The sequence below is a fragment of the Nerophis lumbriciformis genome, linkage group LG06 (assembly GCF_033978685.3).
Source record: "Nerophis lumbriciformis linkage group LG06, RoL_Nlum_v2.1, whole genome shotgun sequence".
Taxonomy (NCBI): Eukaryota; Metazoa; Chordata; class Actinopteri; order Syngnathiformes; family Syngnathidae; genus Nerophis; species Nerophis lumbriciformis.
Window position 1 is genome coordinate 32,806,611 of NC_084553.2, and position 19,517 is coordinate 32,826,127.

At 35.7% G+C, this 19,517-nt stretch overlaps 1 protein-coding gene across 1 annotated transcript; it reads left to right on the forward strand.

The window, feature by feature from the left end:
- The first annotated feature begins 1,675 nt into the window (after nucleotides 1-1,675).
- Nucleotides 1,676-18,737, forward strand: def8 (differentially expressed in FDCP 8 homolog). Its single transcript, XM_061964176.2, has 12 exons — nucleotides 1,676-1,811; nucleotides 2,760-2,885; nucleotides 6,202-6,296; nucleotides 6,391-6,540; nucleotides 6,670-6,811; nucleotides 7,014-7,178; nucleotides 9,053-9,180; nucleotides 10,354-10,467; nucleotides 10,686-10,766; nucleotides 11,959-12,099; nucleotides 14,270-14,379; nucleotides 17,004-18,737. Exons 1-12 carry the CDS (start codon nucleotides 1,805-1,807, stop codon nucleotides 17,089-17,091), a joined length of 1,347 nt encoding a protein of 448 aa, XP_061820160.1. The 5' UTR covers nucleotides 1,676-1,804; the 3' UTR covers nucleotides 17,092-18,737.
- The last annotated feature ends 780 nt before the right edge of the window (nucleotides 18,738-19,517 follow it).

A 19,517-nucleotide genomic window follows, 5' to 3' on the forward strand; every position in this document is an offset into this window, starting at 1 on the left:
TCGAAAACGATAGAGATAGTTGATGCAACAGATCCATTAAGATACAAAAATGTCCAACCAAGCAGAGAATTTTTTGTTTACTGCATAAGTATATGACTGAAAATGTGTAGCATGAACCCTACAAATTGTCAAACAGTCCAAGCTTTGTTTTTTTTAGTTTTTGTTGTTGTTGTTATTTCCAAATCAAATCAAATCAACTTTATTTATAAAGCACATGTTTCAATTGTTAGTATAACTGTGTAGAAATAGAATATAAAAATGCAAGTTTATTTTACATATATTAGGGCTGTCATATCGAGTTAACGCTTTGTGATTAATCACAAAAGATTATCACACTGATCACGTTAACACAGATTAATTACTCAATTTATTTTGACCCCATATGAACCTTTATCTCAACCATGGATGGTTACTTGAAAGGCGGCGCTGATGGTTTTAAGAGCAGTGAATCAGGTTTATATATATATATATATATATATATATATATATATATATATATATATATATATATATATATATATATATATATATATATATATATATATATATATATGCTCAAATATAAGTGATGAGACTCTGACTGGTGTGCTTACTGGCAAGATTAACTTCAAAATACACCATGACTGGACTTTAGATAAAACTGTGACCAGGTTTTGTGTTAAACGTTTTTAAAATATCAATGTACGACATTCTGAAATTGAATTTGTGACAAAATATTGTGGTCTTTTTTAAAGGCAAATTATGCGAGCAAGTAATTTACTGAGGTTAATCATGAGTAATCACATTTTAAAAGTGTCATTAATCTACGTACGGTAATTAAAAATGTGTGTATATCAATGCTGTCAAATGATCACATTTTCACATGCTTTCATTAGATCATTCACACTATTGAGATGTGATTACTCATGAATAATGTCAGGAAATGGCATTAAAATTGCATTGCATTAAAAAAACATTTTTCTGACACAACAACTATTGTAGCATATTCTTTCAGTATCTAAGACGATTTTTAATGACATTTTAACATTTATTTTCCCGGGCTTCAGAAGGCTAGTGAAAGTAGGTTAGTAAGTTGTTGTTTTTTGTTTCTATTTCTGTTTTTTTTTTAACAATTGAACATACTTATACAACGTACAAACACATTAAGGCACTTTTAATACAATACGATTCAATATTTTTTAATATCTTTCACCCCGTTGAGCAATTTACATATCAATATAAAATAAATCTAATTAAATACAATCCTCTTACAAACAAACCTGAGACAATACAAATGAGATTAAAATAAAAAATACAAAAATAAATAAAATAAATTAAAAACTGGGTTTATTTACAACATTTTAAATTCATCCAATAAAGATAATAATTTAAGGGCTTTTCTTCCTTTTACCATCTTCTAAAATTTTACGAATACATTGAAATAAGTGGGTTGGTAATTTGTGAAAGGAAACTGGAGATCCGAAGGAAGAGTTTTATTTTCAAAATAAGAGATTTGACGGTTTATTTATCTGCAATAATGGAGGATATATGAACTTTTTTTTAACTTTAAATTCAATGAAAGTATGTAAAGTATGGTTAAAAGTAGTTTATTTGTGTGTTAGGTGGATGTATTACATTATAATGATGCAATCATATGACATAACATTATTTTGAAAATGACCGGAACAGTAGCATTTAATAAAATTGTCAACTTTCATCATTTCATCGTAGTGTTGCTGGTTAGACACACAGGGGGACATAACTGCTAATTAAATTCATCACCACACGCCTCGAATGTTACATTCAATAAAGAACTGCTGACTCGATGACAAGTAAGCTCAAAACTAGTCTGATTAATGCCAGACCTTAGTAATTAGTCAACGCTTTAACGTCAAAACATGACTGTTAGCCATGTAGCTTTAGCTTGTTGACATTCGTCGATGTGCTTTTTCCCAACGAGGTCATTTATTAACCAACTGTAGACGTTATTGCTTGTGAAAATATGCATATTATTTACAGAAGTCTTTCAAGTCTATAAACTACTTGTAAATTATATTAAGGATCGAGTAAGTGAGCAGACTCACACTGTTGTGATTTGTCTTGAGACATTATTAGAAACATTACTGTATAGAATATGTGTATTAATGTGATGCACACTGTAACGAGATGATGTGCAAGAGCAGTATGAATAATTTTGGCAATAAAAAGACAAAACTTTTGTATTTCTTATTGTCTTCTGCAGTGGTGTTGAACTACACTGCATCATATTGACAGTCATGCACAACATGTATGACTTTCTTGTATAACTAGAATCCACTTGCATTGGCGAAACTGTCTATTGGCTTAAGGTCTAATGACAATTTAGGTCTGTACAAGTAAACCCCTACAGGAAAAGCAACCACAAACGATACGTTTTGGCATGTCAATAAAAGATTGACATTTGAAAACAATCAGGGGCACAGGCTGTGGCATTTAAAGTAATGCTGTGAGATCCCACATAACTGCAATCAATTTGCGGCTGCAGTGGGTTGAGCACATTGACATAATGATGTAATTCATGAAGTAACATAATTAGAATCAGTAAAACAAATATAATAGTCAAAACAAGCATGCCCAGACTTACAAATAACCGACTGAATTTATGTTTCCATGAGTGTATTGAGCAGGAAAATGCTGGCTGGCCGGAGGAGTTCCCATGGCGTAGTTGGTGCCCAACTTCTCATCTTAGACCAAGTTACATGACTCTGACACATGTCAAATGTTTTTTTTGTTTTTCGTAGATGTAACCGATGAAATGGAGTACGGTGAGAAACTGGCACACTTCCGCCAAACACGTCTCAATCCTTTCGATCGCGGTGAGGAAGAGGATGGCGGTCTCCAAAAGAGCAGGACGCCCACACTGCAGGGTAATGGCAATCACATCACACTAGGTTCACTCGTAAACTCAAATCGAGGGTCATTGTCATCGTCAGTTCAGTTTGTTTTGCTCAGAGCAAAGCTAAACATAACATTAATTCTTATTTGCTTACACTTTTTACACACTAAAACTTAAGAGATGAATTGAAAAAGAAAACAGTACAGTCCTGCGCAAAAGTTTCATGTGGCCTCCCCTCTGAAACAGTTGGTGGAAATCAGTCTTGTATTTTGAGTGTAATCCTCTTGATTGTGTGTGTCCTACTGTATTTACGGCATCATAAATATTTCTGCAAAAAATAGAATCGTAACATTAAATTTAGTGGTGGCCTAAAACTTAAGCTTCGTATGGTAAAGTACATTCACATAACTGTATACTGCAAATAAAGTACTGTAGTTGTAGTACTACTAGTTCCATAATACTATATTTTAGAATTAACTGCATTTGGGATTGTAGCTTTTTGTTAAAATACAATAGAACTTTGCGTTTAAAATTCGGCTCGGACATCTGTGTGAAGTTGCATGGGTTTTCTCCAAGTACTCCAGTTTTTTCCCCACTGTGCAAAAACATGCATGTTAGTTAGGGATGCACAACATTTAATTTTCAAGCTGATAACGATACAGATATCTTATTTTATATTTATCATTTTTTTAAATGTAGATTTAACTGTAGTTTATGTACACTTTTTTGCGTCGAGCTTTGGGGTCGCTTCTTCAGCAGAGGCTTTTAAACACTGTCATAGCGATGATGGCGTTTCATATGGCTGATAAGGTTTGATGTGTTAAAGCTCGATATTTTTGAGACAGGTAGGGGAAAAGCAGCACTTGATTTGCTCACCCTAACCCACCTACAGCACAGTATGGGTAAGCTTGCCTCATTGGAGCATTTTATTAAATATATTTGAATTCCCACTCATCTTCTGGACTTCAAACATATTCATTAAGATGTTAACTGGACAAGTTATGCATTACGTTTCTTTTAAAAGGTAGAGAAAAATCACAAAAGGCACACCAACGAGAGTGCTGACATGAAAATACTTCTGGACTTTTTGACTATGGGAGCAAACTTTCTGTCACAACAATTAGTTGGTTACATGATGTATTTTGCTCTCATTTAATGTAATTATAATTGGCATGCTTTGAGGCAATCGTGGGTTTTGGCTCGTTATGAAAAGCAAGTAACCCAATTTAAATTTGTTGTTGGATAGGCATTTGTTCAGTTTGAGGAAATGAAAAACTCGTGTAAGCATTACTTTTGGTGATACTTCCTACATTTGCTCATCTACAACAGACGTCGGTAGTTGAGTTCCAAGCAGTTTGATCAACAAGGTTAGCTGTGTCTTCTCTGTTTTCTGCTTCATTGTCTGCTCTTGCCATGTTTGGCTCAGAGGTATATACAGGTAATGAGAATTTGTAGTAAAGTTGTCATTATCCTTGGTGCAGCTGTGCGATCTTTTCAAGTGGCTTTTGTTTTTAATATTTTTATCCTGATAGATTAGTTAACTACACTTGATTATCTTTAGCCCCTCTAGGTATAATATAATATCCAGCAATAGCTTTTATAAATGCTTAAGAATTGTCAAGAATTAATTTAAATTTAAATTTAAAAAAAATTAAATTTAATTATGTCTGCCAATTGAGGTGTTTTTTTCATCGCTATTTTTGTTTCTTTGTTAGGGGGCACAAGCGGTAGAAAATGGATGGATGGATGGATGGATGTTAGGGGGCAAAATTATGTTTGAACTCATGCTGTCAATTCATTTTTTTTTTAATCAGTTTAATCATACTTTTGAATTTGGATTAATCACGATTAATCACAGGTTGCTCGCTTGCATAATTTAAAGTACCTGTAGAACGGGAAAACACATTGACTTTATATGTTTAATTGTGTTTCATTGTATCCATTAAACCATGTCCAATTGTATTTCCAATCCACAAAGTATGTAAAAATTTTGTTTAAACATCACAAAATGCCACATTTTCAGACGGTCAATCTGAATATTCCGCTCCGAATATCTTCAGTTTTGTTGTTAGTGGTGAAGGGATCTGTGGTTCCCACCTCTACATCACGGATCACGTGACTGGCTTGCTCATTACCTCTCAAAATGGCTCGGAAGTCTCTGTGATTTTGATACTATTTTGATCGTATCTATTTATTCGCAAACTGTGGAAGTCTTTTGGTGTTAGAAATAATATATGTATGATTATAGCTTCCATATAGAGGAACCTATGTTTTCCATTTTACTTATACTTTAAATTAACTTGAAAAAAGACGCCGATATTTGGACACAAATGCAATTTTATTCTCGAATGTCATCCAGGAAATATTTTTAACTGTTTTACTTTAATAGACTTAATTATTTTGCTCAAAATTGGGTGACAATTTTATATAAAGTCCAGTCAGAGTTTTTTGGAGTGAAATTTGTCAGTGAGCACACCAGTCGGAGTCTTCTCACTCATCTTTGCACAGGCGTATGCATTGACCTGATCACTGACCATACAACAACTTGCGCTGCATTTTAGGTAACCATTCACGGTTTCGGCAAACAAGCATGTGCAGTCAAAATAAATTGCATTGATTAATGTGCGTATATTAATGCGATAACTTCATGTGATTAATCACGTATTAACTTGTTTTTTTTGACAGCCTTAGTGTAAAGTAAATTGGGTTCCACAAAACTTTTTGTTGCATTAATGTTGCATCCAGATTTTGCAACGAAAATATTTGTCTGTGTAATAATGCTTGAAATTGATTGACGAAATTTAGGCACAAAAGATTTTGGTGCTGACCCAAGTTAGGGTTGTTCATTTTTGGCATCTTAGGTAAGTGCTCTATTGGGTGCCATTCTAGTTCAAATCGTGTATCGTTTGCTACAGCTGCTTCCAGTGGCCATGAAATGACATAAAAGCAGCTAGCGTATAATGATCAGCATGTCACCATGTCAAGCATCCTCTTAAACCGTGCAAAAAAAGCTATTTTTCTACGGTAGACTCATCATAATCATGCCTGGCAGCGTTATTTAACACTTGACATGAAATTGCCCGAACTGTATTTTTCAATCTATAAGCAAGCAATGTTATAAGATGTGATATGTGACCAATTAGCTTGTAACAAACTGAAGTGCTGTAAAAGACACAAAGTGATGAGTTCCAAAGTTCAGACTATGTGGTGTAAAGAAGATTTAATTGGATGGTTGCCGAGTTGGACACACATTCTTATTCTTTTTGAGGTATGTCATGAGGCATGAGGATTTTCTTCTGTGACAAGTCGCATTACATTTTTCGCTTTTTGCCCGTTTCATCTTCTAGAAGCGCGACAGGAGCTATATTCTGGGACCAGAATCCAAAATTCAGACGTAACCATGGACCTTGGATTAGCTGAGGACCACTTTTCAAGACCGGTGGTAAACTGATTTTATGCTAATAAATCAATTTGGTTGCAAGTGAGAGGCGACAGAAGGATTCTAATGCATTCTTTGGTGTTGTTATACGATGCAGGGTTCTTTTGTGGCCTCCGACATAGAGCAGCTGAAACAGGCCATTGAGGAGTGCAAGAAACTGATCTTGGAGCTGCCAGAACACTCGGAAAGACAAAAGGACGCGGTGGTGAAACTGATCCATCTTCGGCTCAAACTGCAGGAGCTGAATGTTGGTTCTGAGAGGATGTCCTGACAATGGCATTCATTTCATTTTGTTTGGTAGTCTGTGTGTTTTTAAACATTAATGGTTATTGATGGTGTAGTTAATGTCGTTTTTTGGCAATGTGCCCCCATAAAGGACCCGGATGAGGATGAGCCAAACCTGAGAATTGTTCTTGAGCACCGATTCTCCAAGGAGAAGAGCAAGAGCGTAAAACAAACATGTGATAAATGTAGCGCCATCATCTGGGGCCTCATACAAACATGGTACACCTGCACAGGTGAGATACACACATCCCCTCTGCTAACATATTTATTTACTTGCTTAATTTAGCCTATCTGTGGTATGTATAGTATATACTTTTTACATTACAGACTTTTACATCTAATTGCCTCATAATTTATCAGAATGTATGTCAACTGTTCATTCCTACCGAGTTGGAGACCTAAATAACATAAATGGATTCTACGTTCTTTTCTTAGGTTGCTATTACCGCTGCCATAGCAAATGTATGAACCTGATCACTAAGCCTTGTGTGAGGTCGAAGGTCAGCCATCAGTCTGAATATGAGTTAAGCATCTGTCCTGAGGTCGGCCTTGATCGGCAAGACTACCGTTGCGCGGAATGTCGCGCACCCATTTCGCTGAGTGAGTATGACTGGAAAGAGCGGCAATGTTGAAGTAACTGTGTTAACACAACTGTTATACTTTGGAGGGAAAAAATACGAACCACACATATGATACAAAATTAAATTCCAGTCACAATTTTAAAATGATATTCAATTAGAAACTGCTGCTTTATGCCTAAGGATGCAATGGATTTATTTTAGAGGGGACCTATTCCTATTTTAATTTACATTTAGCACACTTCCTTGTGGTCTAGATCAGTGGTACCCAACCACTGGGCCGCGGCCCGGTACCGGTCCATGGACCGATTGGTACCTGGCCGCACAAGAATTAAAACAATTTATTTTTATTTTTTTAAATTAAATTAACATAAAAAACACAAGATACACTTACAATTAGTGCACCAACCCAAAAAACCTCCCTCCCCCATTTACACTCATTCGCACAAAAGGGTTGTTTTTTTCTGTTATTAATATTTCTGGTTCCTACATTATATATTAATACAGTCTGCAGGGATACAGTCCGTAAGCACACATGATTGAGTGTTTCGGGGATGAATGAACAGTACTGGACACATTATTCTCTCAAACAATTTTCCTTCTCCTTTAAAGTAACTGAGGTCTTTGTATAAAGTGTCAATGAAATGTTTAGGTCATTCATGGCAAGCATGAGTATTACTTTTTATTTGGTTAATATGAAATAAAACAACATATCTGATCAGATAATCTGAAAAAACAATCCTTGAAACAAAACAAAAGAAGAAAAAAAAAAAAAATCGTCTGGATGTGATTAGATTTTCTTGAAAAACAAGACATGATTTGAAGACAACAAGGTTTTTGTGAAGACTGGATATTGTAAATACCCTATGTGTTGGCTCAAAATAAACAGTGTAACCATCAAAAGGTTAAACAAACCCAAACTTTACACATACAGTAATTGGAATGTTTAGCTGTGTAATTCAGTAGAAACATAATTTAACTTTGAAGACTGAAATTAATACTGCTTATGTGCCTTTTTATTTCAAAAAGTAAGGTAAAGTCAAGCAATGTCATATTTTTGCAGAACAAATCTAGATTGCTGCCTGTCTTATTTGATACAATAAATGTGCAATGGTTTGTCAGGTTGCTGATGCAACTTCTGTTTTGGGGCGCTGCCTAATAATCCCAAAACTTAAATTTACTTTTTTGCAAAAAAAGAAAACAAAAAGTCTTAATTATCAGCGTTTTAGCAGACCCCTGGAAGTTTTCTGTAGGATTTGAATAGTATTTGGAACCGTTTATAATTTCCTTCACTTTGACAAAAGCCTCAGTTCTAAAAAAAAAGATAAAACACTCACAAATTGTGATGATCTTATCAAACTCTAACATATTTTTCTGCATGCTTAGTTTGACTATGAATAAAAGGTTAGATTATAAACGAGTCATTTTCAGGGCAAACATGTTTTGCCTTTTAAAACAAATAAAATACACTAGTGTTCTAAAATTGAATGTCAACTCAATAACATGGCAGAAAACAACCCAGATATTAATATCTGGTCTGGCGTTTTTACGCAAACTGCTTTCTGACAAGCCTCCAATATGTTGAATCGTCAACTGCATTCCGACAAACAACCAGAATTATTTGGATTGTTGTTTGTTTCATGATTTGGATATGATCAGCAAAAATAGGACATTCAATTTTAATTAATAGTCCATCCGTGTAGCAGCATTTCTTGAAGTAGTTAATGTGTTAATTCAATTTAATAAGTGTCAAATCAGACCACACTGTAAGGAATATAATCATCCGGAGGTTGAGACATACGTACTGTATTTAAGTTAAAGTTAAAGTACCCATGATTGACGTAAAGAGTCTCTAAAAGTAATGCTGTGCTGCACTCTGCTGTGTTAATCCGGTAGGGGGTGTGCCGAGTGAGGCCAGACAGTGTGACTACACAGGCCAGTATTATTGCAGCACATGTCACTGGAATGACACAGCCATCATCCCAGCACGAGTCATCCACAACTGGGAGTTTGAACCTCACAAGGTACCTTCAAATACTTAACGCATCTCAATGAATTTAATATTTTTTAAAGCTAATTTATTTCAGTGGTTCAATACAAAAATAAACTATTATAGTCTATAGATTTACTGCACACAGTGAAATATTTTAAGAATATATAGAATTAACAAAAAAATCAATATCTCATAAAATGTGGTAAAAAATTTTAAACCACATGTTTTCATTCTATTTAAAAAACAACAAAAAAAACTGTATAAGCGTTTAGAGCTGGCTTTGTTTTCTCATGTCTTACACGGTTATTTTTTTAAGATGCATCCAGACAAGTGGAGTTTTAAAAATATTTTCATTTCACAAAAAAACACATTTACCGGTTGTCATGCTCATTTAGTTAATTTATATATATCATGTTCTGTTGTTAAATAAGGTACAAAAACACAGGATCATATTTCACAATTATTTTGACACAAACCAAAAAGCTTAATTTCACCCATCCATACACAAACGCTGAAGCTGACATTTTTTAAGTTCTCCACCCGGGCTGAGTTTTTCAAAAGCTTTGTTTTTAGGGACAAAAACCCACATTTGCAAGTGTTACAGTTAGCCAAAACACTTCGAAATTATTATTATTATCTTTTAAGAAATGTGTTATTGTAGACATGGCCTGAATAGAATCATTGAAATAGTATGTATATATAAACAGTATGTATGTATATATATATATATATATATATATATATATATATATATATATATATATAAAATACATTTTACACGAGAGACAAGCGATAGAAAATTGATGGATGGGTGGATTCTAATGTATTGCGATGCATCTGTATAGCTCCTCTACAAAAGAGAGGTGATGTTATACCCTGATTGACAATTAAGATACATCACAGAGAACAGAAGAAGACATAAGGAGAAAGGATACCTAACTCTCCTTTCAAAAAGTAATGATTCACATGGCCTGTAAAACAAAAAGCTTTTATCATGTCACTAAAAGCCAGTCAACCAGATGTGACTTTAACATTTATTTTCTAGGAAATTACATGGCCTTATCTGATGAATTAGCTAATTTGGACAACTTAGACAGCATCTGACCTAGTTCATCTAGTTTCAACAGTAAAGAGCAGTCAAACGATTTGCTCTGACAGTCTACAAAGGCCGCCTAATATTTTCCCACTCTGTTTTTTCCCCCAGGTTTGTCGTTCCTCACTGCGCTACCTGGCCCTGATGATGCCACGGCCTGTTCTGAAGCTGAAAGAAATTAACCCACTTCTCTTTAACTTTGTAGAAGAACTGGTTGAGATCAGAGTGAGTTACTAATTGATCCCCAGGTTTTAGCTTAGTATGCCCCATCACAATAATTTCATCAGATGTTAATTTGTCACTGCACTTCCATAGCAATGCCCTCAAAACAAATGTGTCGGGCACAACATCAGATGCTCCAATCAAAGAGGGAGATAATTTACCTATTGGAAATGTCTCTCTGTGCAGTAAAATGAGAGCTGATTTTCTGTTTGTCATTGTAGAAACTTCGCCAAGATATTTTACTTATGAAACCTTATTTTATTACCTGCAAGGAGGCCATGGAAGCTCGGCTACTACTCCAGGTCAGCAGCATCTTCTTACTCCATAGGCTGCTTTCACGCTATATGTCTTGTACAACAGCAGCATCTAGTGAGCAACACACGTAGGACAAACATGTGGATGTCTTAGTATAGGCAAGCTTCTTTAATACTAATAATTAGTTGAAAAAAATATTTTACATTCTTTAAATAATTGCTATATCTGTATTTGCAAAATAGTGCAAAAAAACCTTATTGTAAAACACAAAACCCGTTTTTTGTTGAATACCGGTAGCTCAATATAAAGTTGAAAATGTTTTAAATATTATGATTTTTTTTCTACAGTTAAAACACTTCCCTGTGGTCTACATAACATGTAATGGTGGTTCTTTGGTCAAAATTTTACATAAACTATGTTTTACAGACAATCGTCAACCCGTCTTCTGACTGTCTCTTCAGAATGGACTGTTTTGTGGGCGGTCTTATTTATGTGCCTCGAGGCCACGCCCCCTGCGTCATCACCACGTGAGCCATGTTGTAGGTTTTAGCTCTTCCATAGTCTGACTGATATAAGTTAGAACTATACGCTACATTTTTTTTTAAATAGCTACAACAAAGGACCTTAGCATACATGTGCATGTACAAGCCAGTCTGCCCCACCACAAGAGGATAGAGAAAAATAAGTGTGTAGGTGTGTAAATGTCCAACTTGGGACATACATTAAGTATTAGCCATAGCTAAAATGCTGTAGTATGTAATATGTGCTCATTAAACATACTTGTCCCTATCAAATAAACCCAATAAATAAAAATAGAAGAAACTTACTGACTACAATTTTGGACTACAACTTAATAAAAATGGCAAAGCTCTTCAGGTAAACCTACCATAATAAGAGATATCTGCGGACGTAACTAATGCTAAATACGTCGCAAACCGCTTTTTTAAAGGAAGTAGGAAGGAAGTCAAGATTGTTTTATGAATATCTCCGCCATATTCATATTCCATAGTTTAAGTTCAAATAGTCGGGATTTATGGGGATCCCAAATACACAAAATCTGGTACCAATAGGTAAGAAAAGTTGGTTTTGCATAATAGGGGCCCTTTAATATTCTGCGTGTAACACGTGCGTGTGTGTTTGTAGGTAGTTGTGTGCATGGGTGTGTGCGCGCATGTGTGACAGCCAATATTGTACCCACAGGATGTATTAATCTAGATTATTTTGTGTTTTTTATTTCAGCTTCAGGACCGCCAGCACTTTGTAGAGAACGATGACATGTACTCACTACAGGATTTGATTGACATCTCCAGCGGTAGACTCAGCTGTTCCCTCACAGAAGTTCACACCACATTCGCAAAACACATCAAGCTGGACTGTGATGTAAGGACAAAAGAGCCAATTTTTGTACCACTTCACACAAAAGCAATTTACACTCACTGGCCACAATTAGATACACTGAAACAATTTAATGAAGTCTAATTTAAATGACGTACCAACATGTCTGCCTTTATAAAGGTACAGTCTTCCCTCGATTATCGCGGTTAAAGGGGCTGTTTGCAACCTACTCACGTTACATTTCTCAAACCAAAAAAATATGACTAGAACACCACCGGCTATCTTATGTTACCATTAGGGGTTTAACAGAACATAGAAGCGGTAGAAAATGGATAGATGGATGGATACTTCTTAAAAGTTGCTATGTTTTTCACAATTACTAATTATTGAATAAAAATTACTCATCAGCCCAAAAACGTTGCTTGGCGTTTAGACCGCACTCACCGCTATCTCGCCATACGTACACGCAGAGTGCGCGTGCACATAGACAAAAGAAGTCCCAGAAAAGCAAAGAACAATTTGCAGTCATGTTGTTTTTATGATAGAACAAACTGGTACATTCAATGATAGCTAACATTAGCTATCTAAATAGCTATCAGTAGCTAACAACACACAAAGCTAATGCGCCCGCATGTGTTACATATGGGGGTAGTTACGTGGATATACTGTAGCATAATACTTAAACTACATTGTAAAATTAGCGCCCTCTAGGCATCTGCGTAAAGGTTGCAAACAGCCCCTTCAATTGGTACCAGACATGATCGTGGTAAACATATTTCCGCAAAATAGGATTATTATTGATAAATCAAATATTTTCATAGAGTATAAAAAACAGATTACAACCTTCTAAATACATTTTCCTTAACATAATTAGAGCCCTCTAAACATTACCGGTAATTAACACCCATTTAGTCCACCTTTACACTCATTTCACCCATTGTAGTAGCCATAAGTGTGTTCTATTGAAGGTTACAGTACTCACCGGTTGCCCGTAGCATCCTCCAAGCATCATTGCTGTGGTCGTCGCCCAGCCACTAAAACATGGCCACGACGTGGAAATACTTCTTCTAAGTTAGAACTGGGCTTTCATGTGCTGAAACCATGGACGTAAGTTGTTCTGCAAACACTTGGTCAACTTAACACTCGGAAATATTGTCTATGAACTGTGATGTCTGCATTCTGTATTGTTAGCATTGCGTGTCTGCGGTTTCATTCCACATCGCACAAGCCAAAGCTGTGTTATTAATGTCGAAGATGATGTGCAGCAAAATAGTTAATCTCCGCTTTGGCCAGACAGCTGCTGATATTTTATATTATATCATAATTTATGTATATTTAGTCTTGTTATGCTACATTCTGCTGTCGTCTTTTGATATCGCTTGCTTCAAAACCTCACCAATGTGGATATGTGTTATTGATGAGACAGGCGTTAAGGATAAAGTCTGATCAAAAGGTTGTTCTGCCAAAACTCAACTTAAAATTGTCGGGGTGAAGATAGCGCCAAGATTAGCCGCTTGTAGTTTGTTGTTAGTAGTGTTCACCTTTAACCCATAAAGCGGAGGACCCGCTTGCGGAATATCTTTATCAATTGCTACAATATATTTTAAAATATTGATTTTTTTAAACCTTTATTTACTCAGGAAAGTCTTATTGAGATTAAGAATCTCTTTTTCAAGGGAGTCCTGCACATTCATACACCAGTGTTGGTGTCACTGGGAGCAAGGTGGGTGAAGTTTCTTGCCCAAGACACAACGGCCGTGACTAATATGGCGGAATCTGGGATTGAACTAGCAACCCTCAAATTGCTGGCACAGCCATTCTACCATTCGAAGCACAACAATCCAAAATTATAAAATAATACTGTCATAATAGAAAATAAAACAGATGTAATACATACAAAAATTATTGGAACACATTATTCATAAATAAAACTTAATGTAACACTTAATTCAGGCCAAAAACAATATGCAGTATGATATTCCTAAAAAAAAGTTAAAACATTTTTTTTATATGATAGTGCCAGTGTGATTTAAATATTCCATCCATCCATTTTCTACCGCTTATTCCCTTCGGGGTTGTATGAGCAATATGCATGGATCTGATTTGATACGCTATCTAATTAGATAGTACAGGTTTACTAATGAAGCAGCTTGGAAGTGTATACACAGAGGAGTTTTTAAGCATCCTGTCACCTTTTTTCTTTGTGTCCACGCAGCGTTGCCAAGCCAAAGGATTTGTGTGTGAGTTGTGTAAGGAGGGTGATATCCTCTTCCCCTTTGACAGTCACACCTCCGTTTGCCATGACTGCGCTGCCGTCTTTCACAGGTCTGTTATCCACACTCAGCCGAGGGATTACTTTATCACCAAATAATCACTCAGTTTGTGCTGTAATCATTGTTAAAAGCACTCTAGTTCAGCCGAATGAACTAGGAACTACAGTGCTACTGGCATCTCAATTTACGAGCAAATTGCGTTACACAACAGAGCTTGTAACTCAAAACACTTAGCTGCGTCCTTTGAAAAATTATTTGAAATTCATTTAATACGTGCTTGCCCATACCCCAAAACACCACAATTTAACACGTAACATGCCTTTTAAAAAGAAAAACTAACTTTTAGATTGGAAATATTGTTTGAAAATTATTACAATAGCATTTTCTGCAAACAACTACAGTAGTTTTATGAAATAATATAATTGTATTGTTCAGCATTTACATTTGGGAGCAGACTCTTCTACAGGCTGCTTCTTTGTCTTGTAACAATAGGAACTAGGAAATTGTTGTTTATGTTGCACACAGACATATTTGAGTGACAGACCGGAGTGGTCAGAGTTGACAAGTGATATGTATTTCTGTGTACCAAAAGGTAAAAGCCTGATCGTGCAGTTTATTGAGTCAGTACTAGACAAAACAAATTGAAACACAACATCGGCAGCTTCTCAATATTTTTATGAATAAATGTTCGTAGTTTAGATGTGTGTGGCTGCATTCTGCGGATGCTAGCTGCAGCTTGTGTGATGCGGACTCATGCCGCGGCAGGGCTGACTCGTCTGGTAAGCTGCTAACAAGTAGGACGTATTTTTAATGGTTTGTTCTCTCCGATTCGGCCATCCACTTCTTCTCCTTAGCACTAACTTTCTCAGTTCCAGTGGTTGGTGGGCGGGATTGTGTTGATCTCTAAACGGCTCACATCAATTGTCGAATCAACACGTATGTTTGTTTGTTGTGTAAACAAAGCAGGAAACACCAACATGTAAAACTATACTAACTTTTATTGCTCAAACAGCACAACACTGTGACGAATATTACGGTACTTCAACCCGGTGGCGTGTTGAGCTCGTAACTCCAATTATGCTCACAACTTGAAGGTGAACTTCACTTTTTGGAATTTTGTCTATTATTCTTAATCCTAATGAGAGACAAGAACACTTTTTTTCATGCATTCCAACTCGTAAATAAACATAAAAGTCCGCTTACAATGGAAACAGTGGTAGCAATGTCGTCATTGCGTCTATTCTGACCATAAAACCCCAAAAATAATCATCCAAAAAGCGCAAACAATACTCCATTTACATTTTGCGACCTGAAGATCAACAAAGTACTGTATTTGTGATATTATTATTATGAACGCTCATTTTAAGGACCTACATTTAGAGGCGCATTAATCAGAGAGAGGTAACTTTCTTATGCTGCATGGATATCATCAATACAGCTTTCTCGCTTCTGAGCTTATGAAAGTTAATTGTAGATTATAAATCATGCCCCCCACCTGGATAGTAAAATGATGTTGACATAAACTGAGAAGTTGGTAGACTTTGACAGCCAATTTAGACCCAGAGATGGCAAGAAAGACACGCAAGTGACGCTGGATTACACCCACCCATTTTTTCAACCCTTCGCTAGGATTATAACTCATATTTCATCTAAACGGGAATATATCAACAGCCTAACAGTTGGCATCCCAGTGAGAGCAGACATTGTACAGTAAGTAACGTTTTATTATTTTTTGTTGGCTCTTATGATGTCTGCAGTGAGTAATAATCAGTGTTGTTGTTAAAGGAAAAAGTGTAGAAAGTGTATATAAAATATTGATTGAAGGGTTTGGATGTTTTTTAAGCCCCTTATAGGGAGAATAGGGCGACTCTTATAGGCTCCATTTTAGGCTGACTTTTGCACGCATTTATTTTCTAGTTATAATGCACTAAAATAAACATGTGTGCTCGTCTTACATAAGGATTGTAAATGATAGGTAGTATTACAAAAAAAGTGCAGTTCCTCTTTAAAACATAACAAAAAGCAGAGAGACGGCTCGTATCTCAAATTACTCGTAAGTTGAGTTACCACTGTAGACTATTTATATGTATTTCATATCACAGATAAATACATAGGAGGGAAAAATGATTAACTAAATATTTCCAAAAACAAATGTTTAAAAAAAAAATGTAATTACATTTGAATTGCCTAATTCAAACACAAGATCAACGTCAAATGGAAAGGTAGAAATTATAATCATTTTAGCCTTAGTCTCTTCACAAACCATCTGAAACAAAATGATTACCGTAACTTGTTGAGTAACATGAGCATGTTACAAATGAAAGCAGCTCAGTCAGTCTTGCAGCTGAACACCAGTAGTTAATACAGTATGTAATATTTTCTTCACGTCTTTGAAACCTCACTCCATTCTTTTTTTTACCACAGTTTGGGTTGTTGGTATTTATATATTTATAACAAACCTTTATTTACTTTGTGTTACAATTCCTCAACAGCTTGTTGTATCCATTCAACCAGCTAGTCATGAAACAGTTTTGCGGCCGGGTAGATAACAGATACAGTATCTGTTATGCCTGACACATCACAATCCTCAGCATTGAGCAGAGTACAGTTCTCCAAATGCTGACTCACAGTCAATGCGTACAATGGTTAACAGGTAATTGTCGTGTTTCTCCTTAGAGATTGTTATTATGACAACTCAACAACGTGTCCACGATGTGCCCGGATGACGGAACGCAGGCAAGATGAAGACACTAAAGATGCATGAAGTGAAGGACCCCGTTAAGGAACTTTGTGTCTACCGTACATGACGAAATAAAAACAATCTGGTATTACAATGTAAATATGACAATGTTACATATTAAATGCTATCCCACCTACTTAACAGTAAACAAAATGTATGTATTTTTGACATTCAAAATTTCAGGGTTGTTTGTCATGTATGTATCACTTGTCAGCCCAGAACTTAAATATTATCCATATACAGTATTAAAACAGGTGTATTTAAAACACATCTGTACTTGTTCTTGTAAGGATACATATGTGAACTGTTATGTTTCATTCAAAACATTGAATTCATTCCAGAGTGTTCTCTGTCTGTGTGTACTAAGCCCAGTTGATGTGAACACTCATGCACAGTGTGTGCCCAGGATTGTCAGGTTACATAAAGCTGTTAACCAAATGTCTTAATACACTTGGCAACATGTTAATGGTTTCTATCATAATTTACTGAAAGGCAGTGGTGTGCCGTGAGGGCCAGCAAGGCCTTCTCTGCTGGCATAGCATAAATCATGATCAGATATTAATAAAAGTGTATTTTATTTTTTATTTACTTTCCATGCATATAAAAGTATCATATTTTCTTCATGTCATATGAGGCTCCAGTGTTACTTGTTTTTTTACTCTAGAGCTTTCATCCAATCAGAATTCAGCTCGTTGCCAGCGCTATGTGAATTTTGCCACAGGGCTTCTGAATCTACATTAGCGGACATTCAGTTGATATAAAGCTGCGATAGCCAATCAGATCACGAGTTGTTGACAGTAGCCCATCTAGGTAGCCTTAAGTTAAACGTGACTGTAATTAGATACTCACTTGTCACTCCCAATTGAGTATACAATAACAAGTTGTGAATTACGAAAACAGGAAGTGGCACCAGATAAATTACCGGTACGCACTTTTTTAACCCACAAGAAAGCAGAGCAAAACGTTGATTACGCGGCAGATATATATTTGCAAGGCGTATTTTCAACAAGGATATTTAAAGAGAAACTAGATCTTGTGAGACGATGTCGGTCGATTACGGAAGCTATCTAAGCTGTTTCGGCGGTGAAATGGTTTGCCCGCCACTTCCACTCGAATCTACCATCTACGAGCGGTACTACTGGTTAATACGGCGTCGGATGGGTGTTAGAAATGTTTCACGTTTAATGTTTTTTACAATTATTTTAATTTTGACAGTACCACGTAAGAATATGTTTTAATTGCTGATGCAAGTTTAGTGATTTTTAAATGCGCCGGAAAATATCCCATTTTGTACAATGTGGAGGTGGTTCATTGCTCAGTAGTGCACACGTGTGTTTCTGTATAGTATTTCTCCAGCCATGGTCATGTGGTGACATAAATTATGGTATTTTGAGAGGTATTTATTAAAGTCGGACTAAGCAGGACATCACTGAAGGCCTAGGTGGGAATCGCACGGCCCGCCACTGCTGAAAGCACATTTTATCCCAAAATATGTTAAAATGCACTTTTGAAAAAGCGTAAATATTGACCTAAAATATTTGTTTTAAAATAAAGCCTCTTTAGCTGTGTTATCTTTCAGCATGGTGCATTGTTGATTTCCTCTCAGAGTAATAGACATCTTTGGTGTCAGTGAATCCTATTCTGCTGTAAAAAATAAAAAATAAGAGTGAAGCATGAATAAAGTATTGATATACTTGAAGGCGTCTGTTTAAAATCATTGCTTCCACCACATTTCTGCAGAGGGCATACTTGCCAACCCTCCCGAATTTTCCGGGAGACTCCCGAAATTCAGCGCCTCGCCCGAAAACCTTCCGGGACAAATATTCTCCCGAAAATCTCCCGATTTTCAGCCGGAGCTGGAGGCCACGCCCCCTCCAGCTCCATGCGGACCTGAGTGAGGACAGCCTTTTTTTCACGACGGGAGGACAACAGGGTGACAAGAACTAAATCATCCAGACTAGAGATACATTGTATTATTATGTTTATCTTACCTAAAAATAAACATATATATTAATTTTAAAAAAAACAACTAAATAAATGTTTACTATATTTTGCTGAAAACATCAAAAATAATTGTATTTTTATTTGTATTTTTTCTGACTCCTAATTCCAGCCATAGAATTATACCGGTACATTAAAATAAACATATTTGAAATAATTAATTTTAAATTATCATAATAATTAATTTAAAATGACCATATTTAATTGTTAAAATAATTGCTTGTTTATCAACAACTTTAGCATTTTATTATTTACATTTTGAAGCTCTCAGAAGCCAAGTTATGTTATATTCATGTTATATTTATGCAAGTTCAATTATCTAAACACAGTTTTGTTTGCATATTTTCAGAATATATATATACAGGTAAAAGCCAGTAAATTAGAATATTTTGAAAAACTTGATTTATTTCAGTAATTGCATTCAAAAGGTGTAACTTGTACATTATATT